Raw genomic sequence first — 27,327 nt, forward strand, 5'->3', positions numbered from 1 at the left:
CTCTTACTGCGGTATAATTAGAGTGAATTAGACTCAGCACTGTGATAGACATGGAACTCTCATTTATAGACGGCTGAAGCAAGACACAGTTCAGCATTGCTTGGAGTGTAACTTGGACAGAAACCTAAAATACCACTTGCCAGTTTTCTGTCATAACTATTAAGTGTGGTAACGACTGCTGTAGTGAGCAAAGCAGCTGCTACAAGTTAGATTTCCCACCATTTTGTCCAGATTAGACTCTTAACAGGGACTGAGAAAGCAAACAGATGAAAAGACAGCAAAGACAAGCAGATAATGAAGTTTCTAACAAATCCAACCTTGCCAGAACCTCCTTCTAAAAAAAAAACCTAAAGTTGTGAACTTGCCATAGGGAAAAAAATAGTGCCATTTTCCTCCTCACTGTTAATGAAGATGAGATCATAAACGTTTGTTCAGCAGAAAATGCAGACCATCTGATGGCTGTCCTATGGCTCTTCTCTTCTGTGCTACTTATAATCCAGCAGCACCCATCCAGAAGCCAAGCCCAACACTGGGACGCCTGCTTTGCCAGGAATAGTATAAAGACATAAGGAAATAGAGAGCTGCTTCTTAGGTATTCATACTTTAAATAAATATCTAAATAAGAGAGAGTGGGCTGGCAGAGAACAACTGACGTTTTATGTCAAGAGAAGAAATGCAGGCAGAATTTTGAGCAACTCAGAGAACGGTTGGCAAAAATCAGAACTTTTTCCCATGAGATTGTATAGATCAAGAAGTTGCAAGGCACACACAGTTGTGGATTCATAACTTCCTGTGATACCAGCAAATAAAAGTAGTCATGGGAATGAGTAAATAAATGTTCCTGTCCCTCTAACAAAGCTGAATTATTAGCAGCATGAATTTACTCAGTTCCTTTTCAAGTGAGTCACACCTACCTTTTTCCTGAATCCCCAAGTGTTGCTAATAAAACTGTTTACTAAGCACAGCAACCATTTCTTGCCAGCCTTTTCCTCCCCACAGGCAACTTAGATGAGCAGAAATCTCTCAAATACATGAGAATTGCTGCCTTTAGAAGATGCTTCAAGTCTCAATAGGTCTTGTCTGGCAAGCCAGCTAGCAATAGTCAAGGAAAGGACAACGGTTTGTTAGCTCCAAAACATGGCTAAGTTTTGGGCTGCCCACAACAAAGTGTTAGGAAGTTGTTCCATAATTCTCATTAGTTCCTGAAGAAGATTCCACTACAGATCCCAGCTCATTTATGGATGACTCAGGTGAGTGACAAAGGATCTTGAATTCCCAGCCTAGAAACCTTCTCCCCAAGACCTTATCACCCTCCTCTTAATCACAGTTTAAAAGATTTACCTGCTACTAAGAAGAGCCTTTCTTCCAATTTGTCTGCTCCTACTCTCTGTACGCAAAATCCCAAGCTGCCTCCAAAGCTGCTCAGCTTTCATTAAAGATTTATGATAAGATTTATTAAAACTCTCACTGAATGCTTGCTTTCTGGAGCTGCTTGTGATTCACATGGACAACTGGCTCCAAAACAAATCCTGCTTTTCAGTTTCCAATTTCTAGGCAGTTTTAGCCACTGAAAGGGCTTTCTGATAGGAGACTTTTCTCTAGTCCGTAATTCCTCTTCTGCCTAATTAAAATATCTTTTAAAATCCCTGCTGAGACCAGTGCCTACTCATTACACCCCACTTCCTGAATCTGGAAAGTTGGCAACACAAGGAATAACTCTTGGAATGCCTACACTTCATGGGTGATTTACACACAACAATCAGAAGATTAATTTTCTCCTTAGAACAAGATGAAAAATGAACCCACATTGCACGAGACTTCATTCCTGTGTATTTATTGAGATATTATCTCCTACCAACCTTTGATAGCATTAGAGATGATGGCACAGTTTTTGTATTTGTGCCTGCAGTAGGTTCTCCAGATTCAATTTAAACTGGAAATCTCATAGAAGCAACAGTATTTTCCTTGGGAAAGACGATGATTAAAATGCTCAGCATAAAAAGTATGCACTAGTGGGTAGGACAGCTACTCAATAAAACATAACTCTTCACACAAGCTGTATCAAATTGAGTGAAAAGGGATTCAGACCATAAAATTTCCAATTCTTATCTGTTTATAGACTTCACATAAATACATAGCATTTTAGTTAATTTTTTTACATGCATGCAGATGGCCATTTATGAACAACTGATGTTTCTTTTAAGTACTTATTTCTTCATGGTAAAGTTAATTTAATGAATGAGATGGGGAACATTCAGATGCTGCCAGGGTTAGCATCTGTTAAAGTCACAGCTTTTTTTTCTGGGAATGACTGCAGCAACCTGGCAGATTCTGGGAATGCTAGAAAAGAGAGAAGATACGAGACAAAACATGAGATCTGCAGGTTTTTTGAGACATTAAAGTGTGTCCCACATGTAAGAACTTATTTGGGATCACTTTATTGGTGTTTGTGGTGTTAAACCCAGCAGAATATTCATGTATGTTTCCTTTTAAAACCAGCTGCACACATTAGGAGATTAATGCTAACAAAGACAGACACTAATATTGACCTAGATGATAATAAATTAAATTATTAGTGTGTGTGCCTTTTTAAGATGTAATTTTTATGAGAACCTAGAAATGTGCCAAAATTCTGCAGTTTGGCTCTCCAGCTTGGCTGGGCAGAGGCTCTTCCCCCAGCTGTCCACAGCAAGCAGTGTGACAGGACATTAATATGCAGTGCCGTGGGGTGGGGTTCAGCATTCACACAGTCATCAATAATTTGAAGAACATACAGCGGGGAGGACAGGGCTCCTGGGGAGATTATTGTGTGCTCCCAACCTCTGCAGAGATCATTGCCAGGTTTCCTCCTCTTTTGAATAATAGAAGCATCACTGAAGGATAAACCCAAGTTTTCTATATTATTTCAGCTAAGAGAAATGCACTTAACCCCCCCTAAAAACTCCAGGTTCTGCATCTATCTATATAATGTTTTTGTAGCAGTAGGGTGCATTAGCTGACAGCAAGTCATTAACACCCTCCCAGTGCCTGCACTGGGAGGGCAGCTCCTTATTGTCAGCTGCTGTCAAATCCAACTGCCAGCAACTCAGAGGTCACAGTTTAGGATCCCAATAATCTGGCAGCTTTTTATATGTCAGTGCACCAGATGGGGTTATTTTCTCACAAAGGTTATTGTTTACTCACTAAAAAAGTAATTTGAACAAGATATAAAAAAAAAATAAAAATAATCTCCAAACTGTGATTCAACCACCTACAAACTCACTCAGAAAAGCCCCAAGTTTTAAGATGGGTCAACAAGTAAAGCTGAGTGACAAAACTTCTAACCCACATCAGGGGGAAGAAAATTCAGTGCAAAAAGCATAGATTAAGAATAGCAAGAATTGCTTTACTATGCCTGAAGCAAAATCTCCACACCAGCCCAACCTATGAAAGGGTCATGAATTCAGTGGTTTCAGGAAAATGACAACTCAAGACAGCTACTATAAAAAGTACCAGGTTGATATAATGCAAGTGCAATACATTAAGTATGTGCAGTGCAACTCTCAAGCTAGTAGCTATAAAATAAAGGATCGATATATAAGAATTGCAAGATAAATGAGCACTGAACATGGCACATTGACTAGCACTGGGAAGATGGCAAGGTTTTAGCTAATTATCCCAATGCAAAATTCCTTTTTCTTTGTGAAGAAGTGTGGCAGAGTCTCCAGCACTCACACAGAAAAAGTCTGTCCATTTCTAAGCACCCAAATCGAAGCTCCAGTGCTAGTAAGCTGGTATTAAGCATGTTTACAGATAGGGCTGAATCATTCCCATCATTAGTTCAATTCAAAACCTGCCAAAGTACTTGAGATATTTTAGATAATCTAACTGAACCACTGGCCAACTCCATCTGGCAATACTCTGCTGTGCCTCCTTCCTAGTATTCACTGGGGAAAAAGCTCCCAGTACTATTTACAACATTTGATTGGGAAAACACTCAGTGAGGGAGGGTGAACTGTGGCCTTTTTTTGGAAAGAAAAGCCACCATCAACCCCTCAAAGCAATTATGCAAAAGCAAAGACAAATTCCAATGTACTGAACCGTGTCCCCCAAATGACTGCATCCTGCAGCCATCCTGCATCCTCCATCAGCTCTCCTGCCTCAAACCACAATGGTTGAGTCGCCCACTGAAGGGATTTGCAAGATGCCAACCAGAGTGGCAGGTCTGTGTTTAGCAGCACAAATGTTTTGCATGCAATCAAGGCTGGCGAAGAAAGGCTCAGCAGGAACTAATTAAGATCTAAAACAAAATGCAGAACTGAGATATTAAGAAATTCAGCTGAAGGAGTTTAACACCTACAGAGTAATTCCCTTGAAAAAGATAAAAGCAAATGCTCACACCAAACAGCCAGTTATTATTTTTCCTGCTGTTCCTAAACCTCTTGGACATTTAATTCACCTCCTTTCTTGAAGCTAAAGGCAGTGGTATCATGTTTGGCAGCTCTGGGAATTTTAGATTCTAAGAAAGGTTTTGTTAAGAAATATTTTATAGGCAATGCCACACTAGGGGAAAAGGAGTTTGAGAGTACTGTATAGCGACATGTCCATGAATTAAAGGAGAACTCATAGATCCATTGAATGGTTTAGGTTGAAAAGGACCATAAAGATCATCTAGTTCTAACTCCACTGCCATGGGCAGGGACACCTTCCACTAAGCCCAGGTTATGCAAGGCCACATCCAACCTGCCCTTGAACAGCTCCAGGGAGGGAACATCCCTGACCTCTCTGGGAATCCTCTTCCAGAGTCTTACCACCCTCACTGTCAAGACTGTCTTCCTAATCTCCATCTAAATCTGTCCTCCTCAAGCTTCATTCCCTCTCATCCCACCACTCCAGGCCCTTGTCAAAAATCACCTCATTGATCCTGTTGGTCACACTGCCATTGGTGATTTCCTTTTCAGTTAAACATGGGCAAAAAGTATGTGGAACTTCACATGGTCTGGGCTTGGTGATTCCAGTATTTTATACTAAAAAAGCCCAATCAATCAAATGAAAAACCAAGACACAACCCGCCCCGACCCCAACCCCAAAAAGCAGCTTACTTTCAGGGCAACTGTCATTTTTATTTAAAGACATTTTCTGAAAGCCTGGAGATGCTGACAAGCCTCAACCAAAACAAGTTAAGAGCACCATAATTGTTATATACGTAACAAGGTTACAACAAATGTTGTTTTCTTCTTGTCCAGATTCTGTCATTCTATGATTCTATAAAGAAACTCACTTCATTGTGGGGCTGAAATGTTTGTTTTATAAACACAAAGGCACCAGCATTTGCCAAGTACTCTCAGACCCAAAAGAGCTTATGAAGAAAACCTGCAAATATCTATCACAGTTTTACCATGTTCACAGCTCAGGTGAGACCTTCTCAAATAAAATTGTGACCTAGAAGAATCCTTATTTGTATAATTGGTTTGTAGTGCTTTGGCACCATAAAGACTTGTGATAAACTGTTTTGTCCCTAAAAGGATTATGAAGCTGCTGAATCCTCAGTTATTTGTCAAATCATGGGAATTATGCAGAAAGTTGAAGCCACATTTCAGAACCTTGCCACAAAGCTACCTAGGATACCGCAAATATTACATTTTGTCACTTGGATGATTTTCAGATTAGTTCTCTCATGGTACAATTACTTTTAGAATCCACTTTACCATCTCTGAAATGCCTCCCTACTTAGAGAAACCACCTCTCTGTTAATGACAGTATCTTGGACAAAATTACCCCTCCCACGTCGACAGGAAGCTCTTTGAAAAGTTAAGCTACAATTAAGTATCACTTGGGATCTGTTCTGATCCTTTCCAACTAAATTTTACCACCCTCCTCCTTTTCAATGCATTTACAAGGTCTGACAGGAGAATATGGAGGCATTCAGATTTCAAGAGAAGAAAGTCATGAACAAATACAGTGCCAGGAGGAAAGTTCTGTAAGCTGTAAAAATTCAGCATGGTGGTCTGAATGCTTTCATGTTGACTACAAGGGTCTCTATTGAGACTCATTCCCCAGAGAAGAAGTGCTGAGGGAGAAGAAACATCCTTTAGGTATTTAACAGGCTCCAGTCTTTCAACTGACCGATGCTGAGGCAACACACAAGTCTCACCATCCACAGGCTGCTCACAACTACATCAAGAAACAAGAGCAGAAGTTAAGATGGTCTAAGAAACCTCCTACTTTGTCCTGCTGTAACTTTGTCCTCAAATTTAATTCCTTTTTGCATCATCAAAGAAGCAATACCAAAAGCATTGTACCCTGCTCTGGTTCCATAGTGTGGACACTGAATTCAGTTTCTTGCAGTGTCAGTTCTGAAAAGGTGTCAGTGTACATTTGGTGTGATGGATTAAGATTTGTTGTTTTCAAGTTTCCTTCTCTGTAGAAGCAGTGCTGGCCACCTCTGATGACACACCAACCAGCCCCCTCTCCTGAGGCAAAAGCTTTGGGGATTTGTGTTTTATGATTGATTTCTGCTCCAAACCTTAGCAAGCCTTTTCTAATTACAACAGCACACATTTGAAATTTCCTTATGGTTTTGAGCCACATAAAAAATGGAGTCTGTCTTTAGAATTTAATTTGTTCCAGCCTTACCTCTACTTAGTAAAAAAACAAAGGAACAAAATTTGCTGCTGTTCCCTCCCTTATTTCACTTCTGCCCATCTAATTCCTGCCCTCTGCTCTCCCTGTGAGTAAATACACTGTGATCTGATGGGCAAAGAACACTTGCTGCATATTTGTGTCCATCAGGCTGTAACTACAATTTCTTATGCCAGATCCTGAGTGATAAACTCTCTCTCTCTGACACAGCATGAGGAAGTTCCGTTGGAGTTAAACCCATCACACGTTTAATCAGGGGGACAAAACAGTCTTTCAACTTGCAAATTATACTTCCCAATTCTTTTTTTTGCAATTTTAGACTGGCAGTGGATTGGTGAGCATGTGAGGGTGTGCACAACCAATACTTACTCATAAATCCTGGGAGAAAACATTTCCATGGAAAAGGACTGTCACCCTCACTTTATTTCCTCTCTCTCCCTCCTCCCTATCTTGCTAACCTTAACCTTCCAGAATGTGGTGATTTTTTAAAATTTTATTTATAATTGGCTGGGAGTAATATTTGGGATTGAATCCAAGTTGCCTTTGTTTATGAAGAACTCTAGAAATGGAACTGATGAAAGTTTAGGGTATTTCTTGTGTTCTGGAGATGATGGCCAACTTCCTGCACAGGAATTTCTTCCTAATATCCAGTCTAAATCTGCCCTCTTCCAGCTTAAAGCCATTCCTTCCTTGCCTATAAAAAGTCCCTTCACAGCTTTCTTATAGGCCCCTTTCAGACACTGAAAGGCTGCTCTAAGGTCTCTTCAGAGCCTTCTTTTCTTCAGGCTGAACAGCCCCAATTCTCTCAGCCTGTCCTCACAGGGGAGGTGCTCCAGCCCTCTGATCATCTTCATGGCCCTTTGTGGCATGGTCATCTGGGGTTCATGGTTGGACTTGATGATCTTACAGACCTATTCCAACCTTAATGATTCTACTTTTCTGTTATTCTTCATTCAAGGACACATTGAATGAAATCCTCACACTGAAAGGAAATGCTCTGTCTCTGCCTTTAATACAAAAAGATCTGACCTAGGTACATAAACCAAACAGATTACATTATACATTTATAAAACCTGCAAAATGCCAAACTGAGCTGTTTACCTGTTACTTCCAGCTTGTCACCTGTAACTTCAGCTTTCAGATAGATCCTTCCTCTTTTCTCTGTGTGATCCATGCCACAGAGGCTTGGGACGTTTATTACGCATTGCTTATGAACGTTCATATCACAGGCTGTGGATGCAGAAATGGTTCAGACAGCTCTGAGAAGTTTATGACATGATTACACTGCAAGCATCGAGCAAAGTGAAGTTAAGATCACAGGGCTTAACTGCAGGCAAGACTTTCAGATTACAGCTGCTTGTTTTTCAACTGACTGACATGGCTATTTTCCCATCTTACAATATGTTTTGTGGACAGTGAATAATACAGAGAATAAAATAATCTACTTCAGAAACCTAAAAATATCAGTAATGAAGTGCAAGGATCAAAACCAAGTGAAAATGGAATAAAGACTTGCTGGGAATGTGACGAAGAAAACAGAGTATTCATGCCAGCATTAGCAATGAAGGCAGTCAGGTTTAAATTGATTATTAGATTTTTCTGGCAGGAGACTTCCAAGACAAGTGAAATCCAAATTAAATATTGGACCTCGGCTACCAACTGAACTGAAATTTCAGTCTCCAACAGTGCATGTGCCTGACCAGTCCAAATAAGAGGCTTTCTCAAAACTGCCATGGCAAAGGCTGTTCAGCCACATCAAACAGAATACATCATGTTCTCAGCAACAGGTGATTTTCATTACTGTATTATTATAGGACTGAAACATCCACTTGAAATATAACAGTATAGAAATAGCTGACATTTGAAATAGCATTTTCTACAGAAAAATCCACCAGCCAACTAGGAAGCTGTGTTTCAACTTACTTTCTACAGTACCTTTTTAGTAACAGAGCAAAACTTCACTTACTGTCACATTTCATCCCTTGGTGCAGGAGCCCATAAAGCAGAGACCCACAATGGTCACAAAAGGTTGGGCTCCCATATGTGTGGATCTTGAATTTGTGCTTGCTTCTGGGATCCTGAAGGGAAGGGAAAAGAAACAGAAAGAGATTCTCAAGTCATACAAAATACACCTTTAATGTATTGCTTGAAATATCCAAAACTTTCCAGCTGTGAAACTATAGAACATTGTATTTCAGCTTGTAGCTTGTTCACAACCCTTCCAGTGGTAGAGGTACATTGGTCTTGGCTCCTAATTTCATAGATTCATAGAATGGTTTAGGTTGGAAGGGACCTTAAAGATCATCCAGTTCCAAGCCCCTGCCATGGGCAGGGATACGTCCCACTAAGCCCAGGTTGGTCAAGGCTTCATCCAACCTGGCAGTGAACACCTCCAGGGAGGAGGCACCCACAATTTCCCTGGGCAACCAGTTCCAGTGTCTCACCACCCTCACTGGAAAGAATTTCTTCCTAATCTCCAGTCTAAATCTGCCCTCTTCAAGTTTAAAGCCATTGCTACACATTCTATCACTCCAAGCCCTTGTAAAAAGTCTCTTCCTGGCTTAATGGAAGGCTGCTCTAAAGTCTTCCCAGAGCCTTCTCCAGGCTGAACAGCCCCAACTCTTGCATCCTGTCTCCATAGGGGAGGTTCTCCAGCCCTCTGATAATATCTGTAGCTGTCCTCTAGACCTGCTCCAGCAGTTCCATGTCCCTTTTATGCTGGGGGCACCAGAACTGGATGCAGTACTCCTGATCAACTCCAGGAGTTGATCTGCTGGAGGGTAGAGAGGCTCTGCAGAGGGACCTCGACAGGCTGGGCAGATGGGCTGAGTCCAACGGCATGAGATTTAACACATCCAAGTGCCGGGTTCTGCACATTGGCCACAGCAACCCCATGCAGAGCTACAGGCTGGGGTCAGAGTGGCTGGAGAGCAGTCAGGCTGAGAGGGACCTGGGGGTGCTGGTCGACGGTAGACTGAACATGAGCCTGCAGTGTGCCCAGGCAGCTAAGAGGGCCAATGGCATCCTGGCCTGCATCAGGAACAGTGTGGCCAGCAGGAGCAGGGAGGTCATTCTGCCCCTGTACACTGCACTGGTTAGGCCGCACCTCGAGTCCTGTGTCCAGTTCTGGGCCCCTCAGTTTAGGAAGGAGGTTGACTTGCTGGAACGAGTCCAGAGAAGAGCAACAAAGTTGGTGAGGGGTTTGGAACATAAGCCCTACGAGGAGAGGCTGAGGGAGCTGGGGTTGCTTAGCCTGGAGAAGAGGAGACTGAGGGGTGACCTTATTACTCTCTACAACTACCTGAAGGGAGGTTGTAGACAGATGGATGTTGGTCTCTTCTCCCAGGCAAGCAGTACCAGAACAAGAGGACACAGTCTCAGGCTGCGCCAGGGGAGGTTCAGGCTGGATGTTAGAAAAAAGTTCTATACAGAAAGAGTGATTGCACATTGGAATGGGCTGCCTGGGGAGGTGGTGGAGTCGCCATCACTGGAGGTTTTTAGGAGAAGACTTGACGGGGTGCTTGGTGCCGTGGGTTAGTTGCTTGGGCGGTGTTGGATTGGTTGATGGGTTGGACACGATGATCTTGAAGGTCTCTTCCAACCTGGTTTATTCTATGTATTCTATGTATTCTATGATGAGGTCTTGCAAGAACAGAGCAGAGGTGGGGAATCACTTCCCTCATACTGCTGGTCACTTTCCTTATCTTTGATTTTGGTAGGAAGAATTTGGCAGCTCAGGAACACAGGCTTGCTCCTGTGATCCACCAACACTAAAGCTCCCAATTCCTGACTCTACACACACATAAAGTACAATGATGGCATTCAGCCTGGGGCTAAGGGGTCATACACACTCTGCTTGTTTACAGTGTGTGGCTGTCACCAGCCTGGAACAATGACACAAAATCCATCAGGAGAGGAGGGAAGTAACTCTTCAGGGGCTATTCTGAAATACACTCCAACAACTAAAATCAGAATCTTAAATATGGAATTATCTTGAAATATTGCAAATTTATAATCCATGTTACTGTAAATGACAGTGAACAAATTCTGACTTGTCATGTGGTAAATATTTTACATGCAGTGCAATTCCCATCTGATTCTTGGACAGAGAAATTTAGAGTGAGGACATTTTAAGACCACCAGCAGCTTGGAAATGGTTTCTAACTTAGGACCAGTGAAAGGGAATACACTCAAATCAATTAAATGTGTGACACATTATAGAATTGTCATAGAATGGTTTGGGCTGGAAGGGACCTTAAAGACCATTTAGTTCCAACCCCCCTGCCATGGGCAAAGATACTTAGCTCTAAACTAGGTTGCTTTAGAGTCCCCCTTTGGAAAGCCATGAACATTTAAAGAAATCACATCTTCAATATGTTCACCCATGTCAGGTTCATTCTACATATACACAGCCACAGAACTTCATGCACACCCCAGATTTCTGCAGCCTGTTCCCAACACCTGGAGATGTGTGACAGCTCTATACATCATCCAGCACATCATCTCTGTTTTGCTCTCCTTTGTGACCACTGGCAGCCCCAACTGTCTTCTAGTCAAAACTACCACTGCACAATCTGGATGAAAAGTTGGGAAGGGAGGTAATTCTTCTTCATTGAATAATTCATTAGGGTTTAAAATAAACTCCTAAAATTCTTCACAGGAAGACCATGGAAATGAGGAAATGCCAGGTCTTTGGTTCATTAAAACATGCTAAATAAAAACGCAACTGCAAAACGAGACAACATCTTCCTTCTGTTTACAGTTTATATTAATATGCCATTAGGTTAGATAGGAGTTATTAAGTTGTACATTGAAAAGTCAGTTTATTTTTAAAGACACCTGCCAACAAAAGTTACCCCAAAAAATACCAGCACCAGAGCACACCATGTTATGGAGAGTGGAAAACCTGCTAACTCTTTCTTCAAAAAGAAGAGACTCCTCTAGTGTAAGTATTTTCTCAAGAAATTCAATAAATGTGGGAACTTCTAACAGCAATTATCATAAAAATCTGACTATTAGAAGGCAAAATCTTGCTTCAAATTGTAGTATTTTGCCATGGTACGCTTTGGGAAGGTTTTTTGGTTTTGTTTTGATAAGCATTCTGCATGTGAATTTTTCTGGTACCAATTCTAAGCTTCATGAGGAATCTCTAACCACTATTTTGCCCCCTGCACAGGTAGAAATTAAATAGCATTCAGGATCGTGAGTAAAGTCTTTACATTAAAAATTCAAATTGAGACTTGTTTCAGCAGTTCTGTTTGTCATACAGCCTGAGATGTGAAACACAAACTGCTAACAACCATATTTATTTTGCAAACACAGTTAACAACCTAAATGGAATGAGATCCAATGCTCCAGAGAACATCTGCTTCGTTATTTATTAAGGATATAGCCAATGGGGCTCGTGACGCAGGGTCATGGGAACATTGCTCTGCTACAGGGTTATCTGATGCTCTATTCTGACTATATGCCTTCCAAACATCTTTAAACACATTTTCAAAGCTAATTCCTCCTTAAATTGGTTTGTTTAGAAGACTTAAGGGGGCTTATTGCCTTATAAATACACTTAAACATTACTGTGGTAGGCCCATCTGTTGCTGAGAAGGACAAACCCCACAGCTTGTAACAATGACAGTGAATAAACAGATGTATGAAGTTGTGTTTAACATCTGACATAAGTGGTATTTATGAGTATAAACTAATGATATAGAAGGGAAAGAGCTACAGGAAGTTATTATGGTGAACGTCTATTAAATACATTGAACCTGGATATTACACTAGAATTATTTAACAAACACTACCAAAGAATTCCTTTCCAATCAATGGCATACACATGGTAATTAAGTTGAGCAGGGGTGTGCGAGTGGCTTAACAAATGTTGTGACATGTAAGGACAACTCTGCTGCACTCACTGCAAAGCAGCACTGCAGGAGCCCTGAGCTGTATGGAACCACAGAGTAATATAAAACAGAAACCATTTAAAAAAATATATAGATAAATATAAGACAGTGAAATCACAACAGTCACAGGAATAAATAAATGAAGTTGGAGCAGACCTTGAAGCTGCTCTTTCATGACTCAATGTAAATAACCTGAATCATGGTTTGCTTTCTGTAACAAATGTTAGTTTTCTCTCCTTGTGTGGAAATACCCATTGTATGATGTTCAAAAGGAACAATTCCATATGAATGAATTGCTTAAAGAGCAGCAGGTATGTTCTATTATTAGTTATTATTCTGTATGCACACATGAAGTCATTCCAGGCAGAGCACATACACAAAAAAACACCACCACAAAACAGAGGACAAAAAAATGGTACCAAATCTACTCCTGAAATTGAAACTTTACACGAAGGAAATATCTCTTTTAAAATCCCCTTAAAAGAACTAAATAGAGGAACCTAAAAGAAATAATCTTTATCTCCTAACAAACAAGGGAGGACACTCTTCATGAGGATATGGTGTCAGATGGTAGAGTTAGATAATGGGTGCACTTAAAGATCTTGAAGGCCTTTTCCAACCACAGTGATTCTGTGACTCATCACTGTTTAATCCTATTTTCTTTCAGTCCTACGCATTTTTTTGTTATTACTTGTGGTTATTATTTGTGTGAACCACTGTTATTTTACAAGGAAATCTGAGAACATCCAGAGAAAGCCAGGAGAGCTCTTTACACCCATCACAGACGATAAAACCCTTTAATCTTGTTCCCTGTATTCACACAAGCAATTAGAACTACCCCTGAATCTATAGTTTACACTTGAATTGCAAGTAACTATATTAGTAATAATTTCTACATTGTCAGTACTAATTACTTGTAGTGGTAACAGCAATTCACTTATTAGTTACTAATAGAGCTTAATACTTCTCAATGTTAAATATGCATTAAATGACTTACATGAATTATTGAGGAAATGGCATTGTCTTTAGAATTTTTCAGCTGAAATGATGTGTGTGAGAGGTAAGCTCCTCTCAATTTTCTTCAAATATCCCCTTTTAATCAACATAAACTTTCAATAATTCCCAAAGCATAGCTGGCAGTCATATTTCATAGTAAACACAGGGAGCCAAGCCAGGATATGACAGATGAACTGCCAAATAATGGCTGCTATTTGCAAGAGAACTGAACTTTGCACTAAACTTGGCATGGATTAATTGTGAAACTCTAAAGGGAAAACCCACTTCTGTTTCCAAAATCCATCAAAATTATGAAGGGGGAAAGAGGCAATGGGAAAGCAATGGAAAAGCACTTGTTCAGCAGTGATGAATGATATGCTCTATTAAAATTCATGTTATTTCCATGCTAAAAAGTGAATTCTCTGCTATTATCAAGACAACACCCCCCCTTTTTTTTATAAGCACAACTGAATTCAATGTGGTATAATTAAATGGGAAAGGAAACTCTGGGCAATCAGTATCACAGACGCTTCAGTATTTGTCTTTGAAAGAAACTTTAAATTGGCAGAAAACTACAGTGCTCTGGAATCTGGCTGCAGCACAACAGGCTGGAGTTTCAGAGCTGGTAATGACACATATGGGTGCAGCACCCCTGTAAAGATGAATAGCAGCTGAGCGTCCATGCCCCATAGAGCTCTGGGGGAAAAAACAACAAACAAACAAAAAACCCCCCAACAGCCCAGAATATTACTCATTAGTCTCAAAGGTGAGCCATGCTTTAGAGACAGGCAGCCACACAATCTCTCTGACCTGCAGATCTGTGCTGCACAGGGATTTGCACCATGTGGATCTTTTGAAAGAAAACCAAAACCGGAGCACAAACCTTTACAAAATAACTGAAGGAGTTTGCAGAAGAGACTTGCCCAGCTAGCCAGCTCCTGCTCTGCTCAGAGTGGTTCCATGTGCTCCAAAACTCAGCTGGCAGCTGGGCAGGGATCCGGCCACACTCCAGCAGAGGGAAGCAGAAGAACACAGAGGCATCTCACCAAAACCTAAAGCTTTTCAATCTCTGCACTATCACTGAACTACATCTTGCCCCCACCTCTACAGCAGTATTGCCACCATCCCTGCCTTCCTTTCTCTTTGTTTAGCACAAATGAATCCATTTGCTTTATTGAACAGCCATGGAAGGCACCCCCCTGTGAGAAATCATTCCATAATTTTTCTGGATCAAAGCTGGGAGTGTGCAATAATTGAAAGCGCATGGTTAACCAGCAGCACATGTCAAACTGTGTTTCAACACATCACAAACCAGCTCATGGGCATTACAGCTCTGAATTCTTTCTAACAGCTCCCTTTTGATTAGAATTTTATTCCCCTTGATAGCAGCACTGAACCCACCATAATTTTGCAGGCATTAAATCAGCACATTGCTGTAAAGTGTAAAATACACCAAAAGATACTTTGTGTGAGGCTGCAGCAGTGGAGTTTTTCTATAATAAAGAGCATTGTATTATTATTTGTTCAAGCTCTTTCTCTGTAGGAGACTCCATAATATCAAGAACTTGTCACCATAACCAGTAAAGAGCAAAAACCTCTGAACCCATGCCCATATTGCCTTTAATTTGGCATCTTCTGGGTGACACAGCTAGAAGTCTTGGAGAGATTTTTGGAAAGAATTTAAATCAACAGCACAGGCAGATCTGACAGTGCCAGAACCTCTGATAGAGATCAAGGTGTGGGAGAAGATGACTCTTTTCTGTCATTAATACCAACACACAGACATTAACAAAGTGTTAGGCAGGATGTAAGATTAATTTTGGTTTTTAAACTGCCTATGGTTCATGAAAGGTTTTTTTTCCCTCCTTATCTGAACAGCTATTTCTGTGACCATTTAGAAGCAGAAAATGCAAAAATACTCTGGGAGAAAGAGAAAATTCTATTTTCCATTACAAAAATAACTCAAAAGGAGTTCTGCAGCAGATGACCCCTAAGGTCCTAAGGTTGTATCAGGGCCTACAACAACAAAGCAGTTTTGTGTAAATAAATGCAAATGTGCTCAGTTTTCCACTCACTACCTCCCTGACAGGGTTGCTCTTTATCTCCAACTAAACACGTTGTTACTAGTTCAAAAGGTAGAAAGGAAAAGTAGGTTCATGGAATCATAGAACTGTTCAGGTTGGAAGAGACCTTTGAGATCATCAAGTCTGCTTTATTTAAGCTGAAAAGATCCCAAATTACTTCAATGAGATAAAAGAAAAAAAGCTCCTAAGTTCAGTGTCATAAATTGTGGTACTGTTTGGATTTCTGCTGAAAACAGATGGGAGGCAATATATCAAATACATGCAAAACCACATACAAATTGGTGTAAGAGATAATAGATCACTCTTCCTCTTTACCAACAGAAAAGCCCTGAAGCCTGGCAGGGTCTGCTTTTCTCTCTGTATTGAAGAATGCACAACTTTTAAACATTTCCTTCTGCAACAGAAGCACCAAACCCTCCACCTTTCCTTGTCCGCCTCCAAATGCCTTTAAAGTATGGATCCTAAGGAAGGCTGCTGCAAGAGATCAATGAAACCCCTGCAATTCATACCATGTATATTTTACTTAACCCAGCTTTAAGTTCCCTGAGTGAATACCAAGTTAATAAAACATATTTAAGAAGAACCTTGTGTGTTTGTCTCTGCGCGGAGCCAAATCCCACATTCATCCCACGCCATCCTCAGGCAAAGTTCCGAATCAGTTATGAAAGTCTTCAGATCCCAGCTTTTCTCAACACCTTCCACACAGCAACTACAACATCCCAGGCCCCATTCTGATACCGTGTGAGTTTGAAGGAATTTATCATCCTATTTGATGTTTATTTTCCTGCTGAGATAATAAAAATATTGGTTGGTGGTTTGCACGGTGCCTTCACTTGAGAAAGCAGCTTCAACCTCGAGGAGCTGTGAGAGCCAAGGAGGCAGATGCTTTGACTGGAAATAACTTCCAGGGCTTAAAATATGGCTTCCATGATCAGAGCCAGAATCAAGAAACAGCAATAATTTGTTCTTTAACTGGTCACCAGGGCTGTTCTTCTCTGCCCAAATGAGGCTGTGTCCATGGGAGAGGGAAAGCAGAGAGAGTCTGAAACTCCTGGGAATGACTAAGATCGTATCACTTTTTATCACTTTTTATCACAAAATGCTTAAATTTTGTTTGCTATTTCCCCTTTCAGAGCTGCAGTGTAGAAAGGTTCTGTTGCTTTCAGTAAAGAACTGTAAGAGGTAAGACTTCACTGCCTGAGGAATCAAAAATATCATGGAAGGGCTGAGGCTGGCAGAGGTGTCTGGTGAGCACTGAGCCCAACCCCTGGCTCAAAGCAGGGCCAGCTCTAGGGTTTGGCAGTGGTTCTTGAGGTTAATCTCCCCAAGCAAGACACCGTAGAGCTCCAAATCCACCTGATAAAGGCCCAGGAATTCATCTTCCACAAGTTATGAAGAACATCTTCTTGCAATGGAGGAATGACATAACCCTGCTTTCTTACTTGGTAAGAAATTACACATTGACTCTTTCTAGGAATCCTACCCCCAGGCAGAATTTGGAGTTTCACTGTTTGGAGTGACTCAAAGGAATAGCTCAGAGAAATCATTCATTCCACTGGCATCTGCAGGAGGGGAAACCAGGCACACACCTTATAATGTACTGGTAGGTGTTGAAGAGCATGAACAGAGCTGTGTTCAACTCTGCAGTAACAAAGGCAGTGGTGGGATAAGAAAACAAAGCCTAAGCAAAACAATACAGAAAATGAAACAAGTGAATTTGTCTTTAAGACTGTACACCAGGGATGCAATGGGGAAGAGAAGAGGCAGGCTCTTTTCATGAGGGATTTTAAAGAAAGCAGAGGTTGGAGAGCCCTGAGCTTGCGCAAGCAGACGGCAGAGCGCTGTGCAAACATGGGCACATCTGAAAGCAGCTGCAGCAGGGCCAGGCCAAAACACAGCTAGCTCAACCCTGGGTTCAAGGGCTGGCCTGACATTCAGAAATGAAGACCGAGTCTCCAGTTCTGCAGAGGGAAAGTCTTTCATGAAAATAAATGACACCTCAGCCAAAGACAACAACATAAATCTTTTTCCATCACTAAGTCCAATTCTATTATTTATTAATCTGAACAGAGCTAAGAAGGTACAAACTGAAACAAATCATATTTAATTGGTATTGACAATTACCAACCATTTCCTTTCCTATACTCAAACTGCAGTGCAACAATGACTCAAAGGCAGCTTTTGCAGTCCCCTCCTGGAATTCAGGCGAAATTATTATTTTTAATTAAAAGAAACAGGTGGTCATTGAATCAACTGATTCTGATTGTTGCCTTTTGTTCATGTTCCTCTCATATAGAATGGCACTGATTGAGTTGGCACATGGAGAAAGAAGATCTGCATGACTGTACTCCCAGGGATTTGTAATTTCCTAATTACTACAAAGACAGTTAAATTCGGAAGGGACTTGGTGTTTACTGGCTATTTTTTCTTCATTCTTTTTTAATGAAGAAACCGCAGCATCATTACAGAAAGTGCATAAACAAAATATCCTGTCACAAACTGATGCATGACTAGGAGAAAAATGGAGCAAGATTTTGCTTCAGATACAACTCACCATGATGTTACAGTGTATAAATCATTTCAGTGAAGATTTAAACTAGGTCACATCCCTAGAGATATTCAGGGTCAGGCGTGATAAGGCACTGAGCAACCTCATCTGGTGGAGGATGTTCCTGCTGACTGCAGTGGGGTTGGACTGGATGACCTTTGGTGGTCTCTTCCAACCCAAACCATTCTATGATTCTATAAATCAGGGATATGGATTCAAAAGGAATACTAGGAAAAGAGAGGCACTGTGGGATATGCCTTGCTTAAAAACCTAATTTATTTGTCTTATTATTTAGACAATTTACTTGTTGAACACATACAACCCTCAACACAGAGTATCCTTTACAGCTTGAATACAATTTACAGAAGCACAGAATGCACTGGGCTGTGGAAGGGACTTTTAGAGGTCATCTTGCCCAACATCCCTGCAGTGAGCAGGGACATCCCCAACCAGATCAGATTGCTCAGATTGCCCATTGCTTATGCTAGAGATGATAGGACCTCAATTCCACACACACACCCCCTCCCCATTCTCCTCAGCTGGAGCTCACACTATTCTTCTTTCATTCACCTAAACAGAGAATGGGACTAGATGAAGGCTGAAACCCAACCTCACCTGAAAAAAGCCCTGGTTTGTCTGTAAAAGCAGTGACCCTGGGTGCAGTGGCGTCAGATCAAACAATTCAACATCTGCCATAGTTCAAGTGCTGCTCACACAGGAAAGTGGCACACATTCATCCAATAACACAGGGGAAATGGGAATGACTCCAAACACCCTCTCAGAATAAGTCAGGTCATTGCTAGCATGGGAAGACTTAAGAAAGTGACCCCAAAACTCCTGACTGCTGACAACAGCAAACCAAAGCAAACTCCATGTTTTGTTTGTAAAGCCAAACCTGCCCTCACTTAGTTCTGTCTGATGTGGTTTGAATGAAAGTCTCTACAACTACTAAGTGACAGATTTTTTTCACATAAAGATCACAGTATCACAGTATCACCAAGGTTGGAAGAGACCTCAAAGATCAAGTCCAACCTGTCACCACAGACCTCATGACTAGACAATGGCACCAAGTGCCACATCCAATCCCCTCTTGAACCCCTCCAGGGACGGTGACTTTATTTGAGTTTATTTGCCAAAATATCAGTGTGAATTAACAGCAGTGCTATGAAGGCACTTAATGAATGCAGCTTGTTAAGTGACTGGGCCTGCTTCTGAGCTCCTTCAACATGTGAATAACAGCTGGGCCTCCTCACATTGCACAACTCTGCATTCCCCTCTAAATGGTGCTACCAGAAGAACCCACCAATTTATAAACTCACACTTTACACCTTCTCACTAAACCTTTACCCACTTATTTACACAGCACCTTGTCTCCTTCCCACCTCCCACAGCAGCATCTGTATGCTTCAGTATACTTCCAAGTAGAGATATTTCTGTGTCTGGTTGTATTGCTACCAAAGAGGAGGATGGAATATCCATATATATCAACATATGGTTCCAAATTCAAGCCAGCCTCACTAACTACTGTACAGATTTGTTTATGGAAACTGAGTACTGCAGGAAGGTGTTTCCTGAACAGTGAAAAAGGAAATCCAAAGAGAATTTGGTCTGTCCCAGAGAACTCTGCACACCCGAGAGCTCCACATGTGTCTTTCACTTCAGGTTAAGCACTGGAACATACATATTTTTCTCTCCCTTTCCTTTCCTTTTCATTTCTTTTTCCTTTTCTCTTTCCCCTTCCCTTCCTTTAAAAAATGCTTTCAAGAAATCATAGGCAGGATTATGTCATGGCAGACAGTAAGGCAGAGAGTCCTTGAATGGTCTTTCACATTGTATAACCCACTGGAATACTATTTATTTATGCCTTGAACAGATGTTTTTCCATATGTCTAAATAACCCTTCTTCAGAAGAGGAATTCAAGCACATTGCATTCTGCAGACCAAGGAATGCAGAGAAATTAGACTCGTTAGTATTTATAGAGCATTTGGTATCTTTTCTCTAGCAACATCACTATCTTGTTTTTTGAAAAAGTCACTGATCTTACTCCTCTGAGTAAGGTAAAACCAGCTATAAAAAGGCAGCAAAGACTGAATGTTCAAGCTGTTCTGGCAAGAGCTTTGGTACTCAAATGCTGACCTTACAATGGCAGACATCTCAGCTAAGCTACCTGATCCATGGCATTTTTCCATAGCAGTGCAGCAGTGTTATTTGCTATCTGATCAAAACCTCAGAAAACAATATTGAAACTTGAAGAAAAACTTATTGGCACATCATAAACCCCTGAAGGAATGACAGGCTTTTAGCACAGACCCTGGATTCTCCAACACTTGGCAGCACTTAGCTGCGATGCTACTATCTGGGGAGGAAAGTCCTTCATTGTTACCACAGTTGAGAGCACACTTAGACTGCAAATAAGAACTGACACAAATCTTCTGTCCCTTGGGCTGAATTTGACCCTTTGAGGTTTGCTAATCAAAAATCTGAACACAATGAGGACTGTTGTAATCAAATTAGGAGAAGGGCAGCTCCAGTGCTTGAAGCCCTGAAAGGAGGATTTCCTCAGGGCTGCCATCTCCTAAGACTGCTCCTAAGACTGAATGAGTCTTGACTGCTTTCCAGCATCAGGAAAAGTCCTTACAGCATTTAGCAATGAATAACAATAAAATCTATAAATATTTAATATCTGGCAATTAACTCTGCACTGCTCAAAGAGAAAAAAAAAAAAAAAAAAAAAGGAAATACAGAAAGGCCTCAGCAAACCATTTAGAAACACTGCAGCATCATCTCCTAGACAGACATTTTGAATATGCTCACCCTGAGACATTCCATGGACACAATTTTCAGTTATAAGCATTTTTCCTTCTCCTCCTTTAATAAGTGTTTTTCTTAAGGCTGCTGATGACAAAGGAGCTTCCCAGATGACACTGAAGGCTTTCTGCTTGGAAGAAAGCCTGCTTAGAAGCATTCTGCTGGCACAGTGCTTCCTATGAGGGGAAGGCCAGCACAGACCCTTTAATTCCAGAAATCACTTGTGGGTAAGAAGACTCCCCAGTGAAGCCTCTGACTGGAAATTTCCCAGCTGTAGAAGGCATTGCTGTGTATATCTGCAATAGACACTGTGAACCTCTATAAACACTCTCCACCAGTGACAGAAACTATCAAACCAAGGCCAAACCTTCAAACCAGCCTGGTCTACACCACCAACTGTAACAGTTCCTGAGGTTACAGGTCAGGTACGACTCTTCTGCACACATTTCTCATTCCTCCTTTTCTTTGGCATGAAGGATCCCAGGCAGTGCAAATTGATGGCATCCTGAAAATTGCTATACAAGTCATACAGAGAATGTACATCCAAGAGCAACAGACAGAAAAATAAAGAGTAAAGAATAAAGGAAGAGCTTAAAAAAATTGTTCTGGTAACAGAGGAGAAAAAGTTGTGCCATTTAGCTACAACATTCAGTCATCCACACCATACTGGGAGTCCCTGCCATGATTACACCTGTAATTAATTGGCCAGCATGAGGCAAGTCAGGTTGGACACTTGTCTGCTCATTGCTACTTGTACCACTTTGATACAGTCTTTAGCTGGGAGCCTAGCAGACTGATGCCACTATGGAGGAAATAAAAACACTGGAAAGATCTTAAGTTTTATTCATTAAAAGTATTACAGAGCAAGTTCTAGTCAGGGATCACAGAGCAGGCATCTATGAAAATTGCTTGCATATATAGCAGCTAAAAAAGTGCATTTTCCCCCTTATCTGCAAGTAGGGTCATGCTTTGAGAGAAGAAAAGGAACTGGTCTTGCCCTGTAATCCCAATATCTAAATGGACGTAGGTGCCTTCTAGCTAAGCCTTTGTAAGGCTGCATCAAAAACAATTATTAAAATTAATCCCAGGAACAAATGGAATTGCACAATATTAATCCTGCTGAAAGAAAAAAATCTGATATGGTAAACATGTAGAAGACTGGCGCAAAGAAAGGGAAAAAAACCCACAAACCAACAAACCAACTGTGAAAAGAAGTTTTGCTAGCACTGGTCCTGTAGCATCACAGGAAAATTCATGCTGTGACTAAAATATACATCACTCCTTCTAGATGGGCCATCTTGGCAACAAGTTAGACATTCAGAGCCCATCAAGAAGAAGCTGGAGTGAATTCAAGGTGGGGTTTTTTTGAGTCTGAGATAAAACACAAAAACCAGGGAGAAAAATCCTTCTATAACAGACTACACCAAGTGCAAAACATGGGAAAAGTTCGATGAAAAGCAAATATTTATAAATTGGCAGCCAGAAATTACATGATGTCTCCAAGAGTCCTTAAGAAAACTCACTTCATCGCAGCAAAGCTCTCCCCACCACTAAAGGAAACAAACACAAGGAAACAATACATGTCCTCCAGCTGAACTTTCACATTTAAAAGAAAACAAATGGTTTCAGATAACCCTTTTACAACACATAATCGAAGTTCTTAGATGGCAACATAATGCAATTAGCTTGAAGTTGCTTAATGACTAACATAAAGTTACATCCTCAGGGAAAAGGATCTGTTTCATGCATTGCCCTTTATTGGGACTTTCATTCCATAGGAGGGCCACAAAGGGCTGGAGCACCTCTGCTAAGAGGACAGGCTGAGGGAGCTGGGGGTGCTCAGCCTGGAGAAGAGAGGATTCCAGGGGTACCTTAGAGCTGCCTTCAACCATCAGAAGAGATCCTACAGGAAGGTTGGAAAGGGATGTTTCAGAAGAGTGTCTAGAGACAGGACAAGGGGGAATGATTTTAAACTGAGAGTAGAGTTAGACTGGATGGTAGGAATAAGGTCTTCAGTAGGAGGGTGGGGAGACTCTGGAATAGGTTGCCAGGAAGATTGTGGATGCCTCTTCCCTGGGAGTATTCAAAGCCAGGCTGGATCAGTCTAGTTGAGAGGCAACCCTACCCATGGTGGGGTGGTTGGAGCAGATAATATCTAAGGTCCCTTTCAACAGAAGCCACTTAATGATTCTATGATCTTAACTTCTTCCCCATAGTCTGGATCTTCATGTTCAGTCAAGATCACATCCAAGTGCTAATTACACTTAGACTTTAGTTAGAACACACTGCATTGTTTCATGAGACCTGTGGCCAGCTCTCACACCTTGCACCCAGTGCAGTGGATAACGACAAAGCACTCGATTGCTAGAGCAGACTCACGCCTTTGCAGGTGCCTTTGCAATCTGACATATTTTTTAAGCCCAAACTGGTAGCTGTCTTTGCATCAACCACTCTTCAGATTAATTCCAGAGGAACAAATTGTATGGGAAGTAACCTACAGAAGGGCAAACCTCAGTTCAACCATCAGGCAGCAAGCAGTGCACTATATAAACAGCTCTCTGCCCCATGGATGAGCCTGGAGTCCAGCTGCACTTCAGTGCTGTAGCTGCTGAGAATGAGCATTTCAACTGTTTCTGCAAGTCAGATGAGGACTGAAAGCTGATCTTTGGAGATCTGATTAAAGAATCACAGAATGTTAAGGGTTGGAAGGGACCTCAAATGATCATTTAGTCCAAGGCCCCTGCCACAGCAGGATCAGTCAGACCAGGTCACACAGGAAGTTATCCAAAAACTTGTAACATCCTTTGATTACAAGGAAATCGTAAGAAAGACAAATCACAAAGGAGATAAGGTCCATGAAATGAAAAGTTCTTTCTAATTTACCTGAGAGCAGAAAGGCCAGCCACAGGCACTGCTGCCTACTCCATCATTTGTGCTGTCACTGAGAGCAGCCACTGATTGTACCCATGTGTGCATGGGGGACAAGGCCAAAGAGTCTGACCATGTTATTCTGACACGCAATCAAAGCAAAATTGAATTCAATTCCCAAACTAGGAACACTGTGTTGTACCTGTGCCAATTACTTTATTGTCATGCATAAGACTCTGACCCCAGCTGACACGCAGCATTGCAACAAGGCTTCAACTTCATGTTAAATAAGCTGCCCCAGGTTACTATGAGCAAGGTGAAAAAAATCCAAACCACAAAAAAAAAACCCAAAGCTGATCATGACTGACTGAATCTGGCACAGAAATCTATAAAAATACAGCCTCTAAGAAAAACATAATTGAAAACTAGAAATAATATTTGCTCAAGCTCAAACCAAAATATAGTGTCATTATAAAATACCAGAAAAAGTCAAATTAGACTTGTAGCAGAATATAACACATGGTTAGAAGATAAAAAAAGTAATAATGATGTGTTAAGTACTTACAAAATCATATTATCTTCCCTAAAATAAACACAGTTTTTAAAGTGGCTAAACATAATATGTCTTTACTAACTTCTGGCAGTCCCAGCTTCACCCCATTGCTTGAAATTCATTCACTGCTTTCCATCCCATCCCACAGTTTCTGCCATTACCTATGTGCCTGCCTCGTCAATCACAGTATTAAAGGTTGGCACCTCTCTACGTACATTCATCACTTTTCCATTTTCCTTCAGCACTTAGCATCATTAATTTATCGAGGCTCATTCCGTTCAACTCCCACGGCTACTTTAAGCATGACAGAGCAAGGTCTTGTTTTATTATTTTTATTTTGTACGTATTTCATATTGGGCACAACAAACAAGGCTACTCTGCAGCAGCAATCCCAACATTAAAAGGAAAGCTTTTATCACAGCTTAATAAAAATTTAAGCACATGAAGGGTAAACACAGCTCTGCATTTACGCAGCAGCTTTATTTCTAATGCAGTAGCCACCAAAGCAACCAGACCCCCTCTCCACATACAGAGGTAGGCACATCCCTGTGTTGCATCATCTGTTAAGCTATACTAAATCATTTAGAGAGAGGTTTTATTATCACAGTAATAATATTTTTATCAAAAAATTCTTCTGATATAAATTCTGAGCGTTTCAACCAGCTCATGCTCCCGAGATAAATCTCCCCACAGAAAACAGCACGACTCAGCTCAGCACAATTCGTTTAACTTATTAGCTAACACCAGACCCAGTGGAAGCCTTTCTTAGTCATCTGGGCAGTTTCAAAGGTCACAGCAAACCTGGTTTTTGACATGCCACGTCAGATTCTCTCAGCAGAAGCTGTACCAGCACAGCTGGAGATTTTCTGAAGATTTTTCCAAGTAGCTGCTGTTCTAACCTCACTCCCCCACCCCAAAAAAAAAGGAAAAATAATGGTCTTCCATCTTCTTTTTTTTTTTTTTTTTTTTTAAATCAATAACAAAACTATTTCATCTGGAAGACACTGAACTATTGTCCAGAGACTATACATTATGTGCCTGGCAGTCCTGCCTCTCAGCAAACTAGTAAACACCTACAACTAAAAGAAGGATAAGAGGAAGGATCACGCCAGCTTTGATCAAATCTGACACTCATCTGTGCAACTAAGACCACTGAGTCACTCATTTCACAGACTAAATGCAGGTATCATTAGTCAGATTTTCCCTCCTGTCATCTTCACTTTTTGTATTATACTGCATTTTAGATAACAAGATTAAAAAAAAACACAACCGGAGTCTTAGCCAACAAATCACTGCAAGAGCAGTTCTCAAATGCTGCAAAAGGCAATCTCCATGACGCAGAGATAGTGACTTGAAGTCCAGCAGCTCTGCCCTTCTTTTCTGCTGTTACATATGAGATGGTGACATTTCTGCACTCAACCATTTCAGATGTATCCCATTCACCTGTGCTCATGATCTATGGATGGTGACAGAGGCTAATAAAGTATAGGTTTCAAAGTGCCTTTATCCAATCACTTAGCCTATCACTCCTCCTTTTATTACCAGCTACTCTGTCAATATACACACCACTTATGTATGACTTCTGCTCCAGATGCAGCTCAACCTTTTCATTGACCTGGACATTTATACCTTCTTTTCAGTCTGCCAATGAATAGTCAGGATCCTACATACGATATTTGATGGAGTTAATTGGGAAGAGTTAAGAAAGCAGATCACCTGCTGAGCCAGTAAGTATGCAAAGCTTTGATTTTACAGTACAGAGAATAAGCAATCCACTTTAAATTGTAAATCCACAACTGTAAATCTAAAGCAATCCACATACTATTTGAGAAACAATTAACCCCCAAAAACATAGAGCCAAATCCACAGAATAAAATCACAGAATCATAGAATGCTTTGGGTTGGAAGAGACCTTGAAGATTATCTAGTTCAAATCTCAAAGGCAGGCAGGCACTGTGTTTTCAGTGAGACACCCTTGTGCTCTACCAACACCCCTTAGGACATCTAGTGCTGATTCACCCGAAAAAGCAATAAACAGCAGGTAAAAATGACACGTCCTTGGGTCCCCTTTGGATTAAAAATCATCTGAGCTGTGCTCAGAATAAAGCTGCAACTTCCACTCCTGCAGATGACAGCAGGACCTCTCATCAATGCCACACTGCCACTGCATCCATCCTTCAATGTCCACACTCTTGCCCCAGCCTCACAACCACAATGAGGCAGATGGGCAGTTCTGCCCTGGGCTCTCTGCAAGCCTCATCATCCAAAAAGCAGAGCAGCTTTGTATGGCTAGTAAAGGAACCTGAACCAGAGGATGAGGGAATACTGATTTATGTCTGTTTGTCTTTGAGATTCACTCAAGCCTTTCTCTCAAAAAAAGAAATGACATAGCATTAATTTAACACAAAGAGCAATTTATTCTCAGCCTGCCTCTGTACTAAGCAATGATATTAAAAACAAGATAGAATTTTCACATCTGTCTAATCAAAGACACTGTGAATCAGGTAGGCACTTTTAAAATCAAAACTAAAGAAAGAAATGTTGAATACACAGACTGAAAATAATGCCTGAGATATGAATACAGAATGTTTCTTAACGAAGATTCTGTGTTTAAAAACCTCCTCTCCAGAGGATAATGTCTACAATTCCAACTGTCTTTACATAAACTGCAGGCTAAAAAATGAACAACAGCAAAAACCACGCATACAAAACACTATAGGAAAGTATTAATTCTTCTACTATTAGCAAAAAAAGAAAGGAAAAAAAAAGGGCAAGATTTCATGTTAAATCTTTCCCCTAAAGTTTTCTATAATGCTCCTTAATCGAACATGTATTTGTGTTCAGAAATTACTGTCTCCGCTATCATGCCCACAGCATCATGAAGAGGACTGTTTAGAAGAAGCAGTTGCTCCAATAAAATGGGGATTTATTTTTGTAACTGCAGGTTA

At 40.9% G+C, this 27,327-nt stretch overlaps 1 protein-coding gene across 2 annotated transcripts in view; it reads right to left on the reverse strand.

Annotated features, from left to right (window-relative positions):
* Positions 1-27,327, reverse strand: part of PRKCA (protein kinase C alpha) — a 151,666-nt gene that overhangs the window by 45,510 nt on the left and 78,829 nt on the right. For both annotated transcript variants that reach the window (XM_054171063.1, XM_009902692.2), the window contains exons 4-5: positions 8,588-8,699; positions 7,723-7,851 (exon numbers count right to left, since the gene is read on the reverse strand). In XM_054171063.1, coding sequence (XP_054027038.1) covers positions 7,723-7,851; positions 8,588-8,699 — 241 coding nt within the window. The remainder of the gene's footprint in view (positions 1-7,722; positions 7,852-8,587; positions 8,700-27,327) is intronic.

Source organism: Dryobates pubescens, chromosome 20 (assembly GCF_014839835.1).
Source record: "Dryobates pubescens isolate bDryPub1 chromosome 20, bDryPub1.pri, whole genome shotgun sequence".
NCBI lineage: Eukaryota > Metazoa > Chordata > Aves > Piciformes > Picidae > Dryobates > Dryobates pubescens.